At 39.3% G+C, this 10495-nt stretch overlaps 1 protein-coding gene across 1 annotated transcript; it reads right to left on the reverse strand.

Moving 5' to 3' along the window:
• Positions 1–1091: 1091 nt before the first annotated feature.
• On the reverse strand, positions 1092–10493 carry LOC119655786 (zinc finger protein 17-like). The gene is made up of 6 exons (XM_038061877.1): positions 10266–10493; positions 9672–10207; positions 1838–1966; positions 1598–1779; positions 1322–1524; positions 1092–1261 (listed from the first exon to the last, which is right to left on the reverse strand). Exons 1-6 carry the CDS (start codon positions 10392–10394, stop codon positions 1220–1222), a joined length of 1221 nt encoding a protein of 406 aa, XP_037917805.1. The 5' UTR covers positions 10395–10493; the 3' UTR covers positions 1092–1219.
• Between the last annotated feature and the right edge of the window lie 2 nt (positions 10494–10495).

Below are 10495 nucleotides of genomic sequence, written 5' to 3' on the forward strand. Positions count from 1 at the left end.
GTACTTAACAATTGCGTTTGTCTCGGGACTTCTGGTGCAACCAGGCGGACGTAAGATTTTTGCATACAAAGACATGCTTTCTATAGACAACTTAATAGTCAGGAGCGGCTCCTACTTCTCATTGCAATCGACAGCAAGACGGTTGACGAATTCACTGACGTGCAAATCAATCTACATACGAGACGAGCTACCTCAACATTAGGTAAAAGCATTCTAAGAGCATTGAGGTATGTTCAATTCTAACATCAACTCTGTCCAGATATCAGGATTATTGGGCTCCTGGAATTTTGAGCACCCGACGGCCATTTCAAAGTCTTCGTTCATATTATTGAGAAAGGTATAATCCAGTCCTCTTCCCGTCAGTTGGTAAGAGCTTCACCTGCTGCATAACAAAGGAGAGACCGCACATTGCTTATTTCATTGATCATCTATCTGACAACGTCAAGAATACAGAAGTGACAAAACCTTTCGGCTTTTTCGAATTTGTAAGTATGTAACCCATGTGATGACAGACCTTAAACCTCGTCCATGGTCTATTGCATCAAACTAGAAAAGCAACTGCAAAAACCTAACACCCAAATTTACCTGGGCAGATATACACAGACGCCACCGTCTAGCCATTTCATTGTGAAGCATGTTAACGACTAAAACTAACGGGTCACAATAGAGCAGTCCCCTAAAGTTTAACGAATTGAACGATAGCTTCGTGCATGTGAACATCAACTCATCGGAATGCCAAAATGCAAGGGATACAATAATGTCACATATGGATATGAGCTAGAGCTCGCTAAACTCATCGATACCTAATTTGTACACACAATGTCTTACCACCTTCAATTTATGACATGACATTTTTTGTTTGTTTTAGAGTTTGTCAAACCAAACAAAGCCATTTTTCTTGAGAGTCTACTGTGACTTTTCAGAACTATCGGACCCATGCCTCAATCCAAACACATTGCCGGACACTTCTTTGCGTACAGGGATCTACAAGGTTCTTATTCCAAACTAATCTCCATGCCCTTGTAATCATAAAGAATCCTTGATATCGGATAAAAAAGAATTTTAAGGAATTTAACGAAAGAAAACTGGAAAAACGCATAAACTTAAGCTTTGAATCGCCTTACTTCGACCTATTATGGGAAAATAGAATCACACTCTTATTCCTACTCCATATACGAAACAACAATTAGACTAGCGTTTCTTTTATTTAAAGAAGGAATTAATCATTTTTTGAATTCCGTTGATGCACTTTTTGATGAACCTGAAATAAAAAATGCAATTCGATAATGAAACAAATTATACACAAGGAGTACTAGTTTACCTTAAGATGATGATTCCGATAGAAAACTTTACCACACGTTGTGCAAGTGTATTCATTAACTCTGAAATGAACTGTACTCAAGTGCATTTTCAATGAGGCTCTCGTCTTGTACTTTTGGCAACAGATTGGACATTCATTCGTCCTCTGGCTATTGTGTGTTTCCATATGGTCAGTCATGTGACTATGCACCCGAAATCCTCTTCCTACAACCAAATTGCTTTTATATTACAGGAAATCTTTCATTTTGGACATACAATACGATGAAATCGAACTCACCACATATTTCACAACTGTACGGTCTTCCGTCGGTATGGGATCGCATGTGAACTTTAAGGTCCCACTTGGATAAACACGTTTTCGTGCAGAACGAGCATTTGAAACTTCGATTGTTGTTATGGTTTTTCATGTGGTAATCGTAGTTCACCTTATATTTAAATTCCTTTGAACAAATCTCACAACTGAATAAAAAAATCCACTTTACTATTTTTGGAACAAACATGTCATGTTCATATTTACCAGTAAGCAGGTAAGCCTTGATGTACATTCAAGTGTCCTGTGTAAATGTCTATATTGCGAAATTTCTTACCACAAATCCCACAATGATATTTCCATACAGTATTTTTCTGCGACGTTGGCTTATCATTCCTTCAAAGGAGAAATCGCAATAATAATATTATAAGTTAATTGCTAAGATTGAATAAAGGTTAATGTATTTCTGGTTTACACGCATCCATGTGAGAGTTTAAGCTCAAGTAGGATCATTTCTCTGGTCCGTTTTTCTCTATTGTTAGTACATTGAATTTTCAAAGAACTTGTGTTCGTGTTATGAAAAAAATAAGTGCCAGTTTACTTGCCAAACTGCCATTGCGAATTTGACTTGACGGCAATTCGATAAGGCTTAACAGCACACAGAGGTGATGTGGTACTGTGGAACTCAATGGTGCCAGTTCAGGATTAGAGGGTAATGAGGTAGCGAGCAAGCTTGTCAGGAAAGGAACAGGGATCAGAGTCATTTCGTTTAGTTGTAAGTGGGTTCTTGATTATTACTCTAAAAACGAAGAGGAACGGGTGACGGAATTGTACTGGCGAACTTTATAGAAATGAAGCAGCCCAGGGTGCTAATATGAATCCAAGCGCTTAAAAGATTGTTTTCAACCTCTCCAAGAAGGGCCTTCGAATCATAGTACGAATACTCACTGATCACTGCAGGCTAAATTAGCACTTGGGGAAGCTGCGGATATCTACGGACACTGTCTGTAAATTTTGTGAGGAAAGTGACAAAATCTCAATACATATTCGTGGTCAGTGTCCGGAACTTGCACAAAGTAAGTTGAGGCACTTGAGAGATTACTTTATACCAGATGCCAGGTTGAAACACTTGAAAGTAGAAAACATAATAAAGTCCCTTTCGGTTATAAGCTTAAACGACATGCTATAAATGCCAAAGGGCACAATAGCTCTTTTAGTATGAAGTGCGACGTCTCTTGACAATATTATTATTATATCCCCTTCAACATTGCAAGCAAAATGTATGCATGCAGCGAAAACAAGAGGTGATCTTTGACCGCGCAGCAAATTTTCTATATAAAGGATTTCCAGAATTTTGAAATTAAGTTAGTGGTAAACTAGAATTTCTTAATTAAAAAAAAAAGACACGAACTACAGTGTCGGTATAAGTGATTTTCAATAAATCGTAAAATAATAAAATGAATTCCAGGAGCTGTATATGTATTTGGGATGATCGCACCACATTACATTCCCCTGATTAATTTACGGAGTCTTCCCGGTATAATCCAACGAGTAATAAACAAAAGTTGAATTTCAAGTAGGTCAAAATGACAAGACACTACTAAAATAACTTTCTTTGTATATTCAGGAGTAAACATTTGTCCTGTAAAAAAGACGATAAATTCATTTCTAACTAATTTTATGTAGTGAAATCATGATAATGATAGAGCAAAGCAGTTCACTGTCAAGGAGTTGCACATTAAAAAAAATACATGACGAAGGAAAGTCCATAACGGAAATTCCTCTAATTGTGGATAATTTCCAAGAACTGTAAGATAGAGAATTATTTGATTACGTACGGCAGATCGCATCCAATATTCCATTCGTCCGCCATCAAAAATTTATTAATGGGAAACCGACGGACTAGCGTTTAGAATAAACAAGAAGACAAAAAGCAATTTTTGTGGCGTGCATTTCAACATCCCACCCATTTGGAAGTCATGTTTCGATTAACAATACACAGCAGCGCTGTTCTTTGCACTCAGTCCAGCCGAACTGATTGATTTTTTTAATTTTAATATTCATTGATCCATCAGTCATTGCAATAAACGATCAGTTTTCCATAATTTTGTCATTCTGCTGAGGCCAAACTGACTGTGCGTCCTAATAATAATAATGGTTGGCGCAATAATCCATATTGGATCAGGGCCTTGAAGTGTGTTAGAGCACTTCATTCAAGACCGTAACGGTACACTACAGCATACTGTAGGAGGCAATGTGGTCAGCATTACGCTCGCCCGAGATTATTACCCTGATTTGACTCAGGTACTCATTCACAGCTGAATCGGCTGGTATCCGATGCCACCAGTAAAAATTGAACCGCGACCGTGCGTCTTAAACACCATAAATTGCAGAGAAAACCGTTCCTTACAGATGAGCATAAAAGGACCAAAATGACACTTGCTGAAATTCATTTGTATTGGAAGAAAAATGAATGTCATGTAGTTTTTAGGGACGAAAAGAAATTCGATCTCGACGGGTTGGACCGTTTCAGTTATTATTTCCACGGAACAAAAATGTCAATCAAGAGACAGCTAGATGGCAGAAGAGTAATGGTTTGCGATGCTATAGGATACAACGAACAGCCAAAAATTGGGTTTTAAATTGAATATAGACAGCTCTCGATCTGTGGAAATGCTTCTGCAGGAAACTGACGATAATTCGGCAAAAATTGCGGATCTACCGTTTTTTTCAGCAATTGGAAATTGCAAACGTGAGTAAGCAGCACTTTTAACAGAAACAAAATGAGGTTCTCGATTTCCTATCTAGTCTGAATCGTTTAACAATAAATCCAAATAGTTTCAAGGCAAAAGGGAATTAGAAACAACTGCTATCTCTGCATTGGGTCAGATTCCGAGAAAATATATTGGAAAATGATATAAAAGTTTGACAAAAAGAGAATAGAGATTATAAAAAATGAAAGAAGAAAGGAAAATATCATAATCAGATGGATTGGATTATTTAAATGCCATTCTACAATAGCGAAAATGTAAGAATTTTTTTTTACCCAACTGAAATTCAAGTTTCTTTAATTACTCGATGTGTTACATCGGAAAACTTTAGCTCTCGACGTCAATGATCACATATGATCGCTCAATATCTCACGTGCTTCATCGAAGTAAAATCTCAAAGGAATTTGAAGTTCAAAGTGGAATTCGGTATGAGGGGTTCAATGTCATCTTTCCTCAAACACCTCGACTACGCTGGTGATATCTGCTTGCTCTCGCGCTCTTGATTCGGGGAAGGAGGCAAGAAGAAGAGTGGAGGCAAGATGAACACCAATAAAACCAAGGCTCTCAGTCTGACGGGTCATTTACCATTGACTGAAGGGGGTTGGTTAAGTTCTATATGTAGGGAAGGGTTTTTTCCGGTGGTGACATTCGATAAATTACATTACAACATTATTTTGGAATGAGCGGCCAGATGGCCGTGTGACGATCACAATCTTGACATCGGCAAAGGGAGATGAATCGAAAACTTGCAAATCCGAGCAATGGGCAAAGATGTGCAATAAAAAATGGCAAACGAATAAAAAGGAGCTCCGCCCAAGAAAGGAGATATTTTCAATGCCAATATCCTTCGAAAGGTGAAAAAGGATCCGATATTGACGAAAAAGAGACCCATGATGGTGGAACTAAATAGATCCTGCGAGAAGCTAGTAGATAGTTGCGCAGGTTAAATCCCGAAAGCAGGAGATGGTGTTCTCTTATAAATCGAAATAGAACAAAGTACTATAAAAAAGAAGGAAAAGGCTTTTGGAGGGACACAGATTAACTTGTCGATGGAAGCAGCGATTCAATTGATTACCGCGGACAAGGTAAAAATATGAATCGTGCACAGGTTCGGGCAGCAAACATCTTCAAAGAGATGGTTCAGACATGCACCATTTCTTATCATACATAGAAATTGTGCAGATTTCATAAAAGATTGCACTTAAAAAATAGAATTCATATTGTGCATGGGGGAAAAGAGTACGCACGGCCGATAACTTGTAAATGGTTGCAGGTGTCTGGCATTTGAGAGGGAGCTAAATCGCACCGCTAAATGAAGTTTATAGGAATCATTCTCAACCATTGCGAGGCAACTCAGATCTCCTTTCCCATTCAGGAGTCGAATATAGACGTGACAATATTCAGGAGGAATTATGAGTGATCTGTATACATATTGGGATAATAAAACAGACAGAAGAAGAATTGGACGGGATTCCGGAACTTAACTTGGCTCCTAAGACCAGGCTCAAGTAGACTCTACTACCAAGGTCCCGGAACCAATTCACCGCGTTCTCCTCGATTCGAGGTATCTGTATTTGAACTGGTATTTTTGGAGAAGATGTTGGAAAGGATAATATACAAAAAGCTATTCCCGTTTATCGAGCTAGCGGCTGGTCTTATGGACGACCGCATGAATTCTGACGATAGATGCAATATCCATAGTCGCGGATCTGGCTCGGGAAACACTAAGCGTCGGTAAATGCTATGACATGATGATGCTGGATGTCAGGAATACCTTCAATTTGGCCATGTTGAATAAACGGGTTGTCCCTGGCTACATAGTTCGGTAAATTATTAGTTACTTCTCGGGCAGGATCCTCTGGTATACGACGGACGGACGACAGTTCAAAAGAATACATACCATACTAATGCGACAGGTAAGTGTATGAATAACCGCTCATCGTTTTAGCCTTGCGTTGGAAAAATCGCAGTAGCCATCCTGATTAAAAAGAGAATCTCGACCCTACATCCCATACCGATGAGCGATGTGATAATCGAGTAAAATCAACGGTTAAATACTTTAAATTGTCGAGTCGAGAGACAGATAAACTGCACAGCTCAATGACAACTTAGGTGCGTCGCTGAATCCAAAGCACGGTGACACTGATAATTTGCTTACCAAATTTCTAACCGGGCATGGATGTTGTCAGCCTCATCTTCACAAGATTGAGAAAGCACAATACCTTGACTGGGTGCAATGGGATTGTGATTCGTTAACAACGTTATACAGACTGAGGGGAACCCCCTTCAGACAACATTGTCGGAGAGATGTGCGTGTTGCATTACGCTTGGGTTCTCTCCTTCCCTCCTCTCTCCTCGAAGGAAAGGTAATCCAACGACATGTCAGTTTTGTACTTTGTGAGTAAACGCATTCATCTTCCCTACCCAGAAAAAAAGGTTCCGTGTTGGGAACTATACTGTGAATATTATATATAATACACTGCCTAGCCTTGGCGTACCAAAGGAAACAATGCTGACAGGTTTTACAATGAGCTGGCGGTTACAGTAGTTTCGGAGCACCATGGAAACGTGGAAAGTTTTGGAAGTGAAAACATTCATGTCATCCAAAAATAGTTGCGAACGGTTAAACCCGGACCCGGAGCTGGTTTTTATTACAAATTGCAGGAATAATAATGTGTAGATCTGAATTGATAGTCACGAGGTATTAAAATCGGACTATATGCGAAAAACGCAGCAGATACTAATTTATTCCTAGCAAGGATGATGCCTAATGTCAGGATGCCAAAATATTAAAATGACATTGGACAATGATGTGAACTGAAAGAGGTTAAGTTCGGCCTTTCGATCTTCTAACGAATGAAGCGCACTATTTCCACCAGAGGAAGTAGACGAGTCCGTCCGAAATCACCGTAGTACAAAGATAGCAGCAACGGCGAGTATTGAGAAATAATTCGAGTGAAAACACTTAGGAGTTGAACTACCACCTAACCCAGTTCCAGTATGGGACATTTGTATAGCTTCAGATAGGACAATCCTCCCGACTGTCCTGAATGCGCCGTATCACCGTGCAGTTAATGCATGAAAGAAAGATGCCTCCATTATAGTAGAGAAGATTTTGAGCCCGACAAGCACAAAAAACTTAATCCAGTCTGCAAAACGCGGCGGATGTACGATTTAAACGTGCTGGTGTAGATCAAAAGCCTCCCGTGAATTAATAATTCACGAAGGTCCCGCGGAGATATAGAGGAAAAAAAATTGAATTGGTTTTAGTACTCACACTGCTGCAGCATGACGAAACAACATTTTTCTAAGATAGATTCAGCGTGGAGTCGGGGGTTCTGAAGCTGGGAGATGGAGATGATTGCATAGTCAGAAAACAGGATATAATCCTATAAAGGGATTCAGATGAAAAGGTAGCTAAAATTATAATTCAATCTTAGCATCCGCCGAATACAACTTCTAACAAATGATTTCGAGACTCACAAAGTAGTAATTTTAAGGGAAAAACTCAAAGATATACGACGAATTATTGGATGAAGATGCAATGCGAACTCTGGACTATTTGTCCAAACAGTTAAATGATGATAGACCGACCGTCGGTAAAGGTTTGCATGCAATGGACCATGGTCCAAAAATCTTATAATTGGGTATCAAAACAATTGAAGAAACAAAAAGATGCCACGTGAATCAAGTCCATTGACACCTAAATGCAATATTCGTGCCTCCACCTCTGGGATCGGAGGGTTATCACTTATTAGGAACTTCTTAAGCAGTCCGAAACAATCATTGGTGACCGTTTCCAAGTGCAGCTAACACCTGTGAATCAGACTATGAGATAAAAACGTGCGGAACGGGGCGGTAGACCCTTTGCTCAGCCAGTCAAAAAAATATTAGGAAGGATAAACTGACCCTAAAAATATTCATTGCTGTGCAGATGTCAGTAGACTTAAATAAAGCATTACTGCAAAAATCATCACAGGCAGTGTCCTACTCGGATGAAAACAACTATTAAGACAAGATTGAAAATGAGAACAGAAGAAGTTTAAATAAAGTTGACGAAGCAGTAAAAGAAGTCGACATTAAAAAAAAATCAGTCGAGGAACCGGAAGCTGGACGCTTCAGATATGAAAGGTTTTGTGTATTCCTTTATAAAAACATTTCAGTGGACATTGGCATATATGCATATATTACGTGAGAATATCCACTTTCGCGTGATACTAACATTCAAAGTCTTGAATTGCATAGAAGTAGCAATTTTGACCTATTGTAACTTTGTTAGTAATAGTGCGATTTCCCTCAAACTTGATATAATCATGCTCATTTCGTGATTCTAGGATGAACTTAAGGGGGGTTTGCAGTCAATTACTTATAAATTAAAATAATACTATTATTAACTTTATTTGAACAGATATCGGTATGGAGGGTATTTCGGAACCTAGACACCGTATAGTGGCAGCCTTTTGATTTTTTTCAGTTTTTCCCCCTGTTGTTTTACAAAAAAACCTTTAAAAAAGGTTAGACTAAGACCATTGCACACACCAGCAAAAAATGGCGTTGTAGGAAGCGACATATTAAACGCCTACAATTTGGAGTAAAGGCTAGCTATATATATATATTTACGTGCAACAATTACAAAGGAAAATAAGGAAATGGATGAACAAGACCTTCGAACGGCCAGTCCTCAGGCGAATTTTAACCATAGTAACGGAAGCTGGTCACAAGTAAACCAAATCAAGGAGGGAATTTGTAGCTTTTATACTGCCTAGAAGCTCCACAATTATCGAAATTTTCGAGGACCTGCAGAGCGGACGCAAACTGATAGACGCCTACTCGAAGCCAAAGTGGAAAGCAAGTAACCGAATACAAAATGCCGGAATAGATCCGAAAATTAGATTTACAATGTGAATTATACGCTTCGTGGTTTTCCAAATTGGGAGGGTGTGATCGCGTGACAGATGGAGGTTCTACATCAGACTGGAGCACGTTAAAAAACATGAAGCGCTTTCCAATTTGATATCACTAAGTAGAAGTTATGAGTCCACAACCGGTACCGGTGAACGAGGATAGCCTATGCGAGTATATGCTACAGGAGAATGTGTTCTCGACCCGTTATTTGCAACTGACCCTTTTGTGGAACTCCACATCTTAATTGCGGCAGAGGTATTACATATCCACACACAAATCCGCCAACACGACGGCCCTACATGCATAGTTGCATCCCGCTGGGTCTACACACGTCAGAAAAAAGAGGAAATACTCCATTGGCAAGACCATATCATCACCTTCTATGCAACTACTATCACTTTAAAAGCTTTTTATCTTCTACTCACTTTTCGCCATCTGTTGACTCATCAGGCTCTTCCTCATCTTGCACCCCGTTGAATTCCAATCTATCTTTACCGATTAGGATTTCGGCCTCTCCATTTTTGAGGGTTACTTCTTCGTAGTTGTCTGTATCCAACACCGGTTTAATCTCATCGTTCTGTATATTCTCCTCCACTGCCTCATAAGTTTCGTCTTTCATGTCTGGTACGCACAGTGGATTGACGCCTTCCTCCAAATATTCGATGTCAACATTGAAATTTGATTCAAACTCAATATCTCCTGCTTCCTCCTCATCTATACCATCCAAGACTATAGCACAGTGGTCATTTGTTTCCGGTATTAGTTTGTTTGGCTGTTTGGAACTGTCGAAACGCAAAGCCAATATTTCTTCAGCCTCGGACTCCAGCTGGGCTTCTGATTCTTTTCTGATTTTCATTAATTTATCGTGAGACCTTAACGCTTGCTGTTTGAAGTCGTAGTAGTAAGTGAGATGAATCTTGCACCCCAAACATATTTGCAAGCAGTCGGGGATATCCGCAACCTGCATGAAAACAAATAAATACACAAAAAATTGCATCCAGTGTCTGTTGTGAAGTTACCTCAATACCAAGGCACTCTTCGAACATCATTCCTGGCTTCAAAATTTCAATTTCGTTATCTCTCTTCGACACAGCCATTGAAAGTAATTCTTTGCTTCCTTCCATGCATATTCGGCACGTGTTATTCATTTTTATTCCCAATTAATGCCTTCCTCACCATTCATTCGAAAACGAGACACTCAAATACAACACACAATTTCTGTCAAACACCAAGCGGTGTCTCTGGAGAT

The sequence above is a fragment of the Hermetia illucens genome, chromosome 4, assembly GCF_905115235.1.
Source record: "Hermetia illucens chromosome 4, iHerIll2.2.curated.20191125, whole genome shotgun sequence".
Classification (NCBI taxonomy): Eukaryota; Metazoa; Arthropoda; class Insecta; order Diptera; family Stratiomyidae; genus Hermetia; species Hermetia illucens.

What these genes read in the sequence shown, in the direction of transcription:
- LOC119655786 (XM_038061877.1), bottom strand. Translation starts at nt 10,394, where the DNA reads ATGAATAACACGTGCCGAATATGCATGGAAGGAAGCAAAGAATTACTT. An exon ending in AAGAGTGCCTTGGTATTGAG is followed by an intron (nt 10,208 to 10,265) that starts GTAACTTCACAA and finishes GTTTTCATGCAG; the next exon opens with GTTGCGGATATCCCCGACTG. An exon ending in CAAGGCTTACCTGCTTACTG is followed by an intron (nt 1,780 to 1,837) that starts GTAAATATGAAC and finishes TTTTTTATTCAG; the next exon opens with TTGTGAGATTTGTTCAAAGG.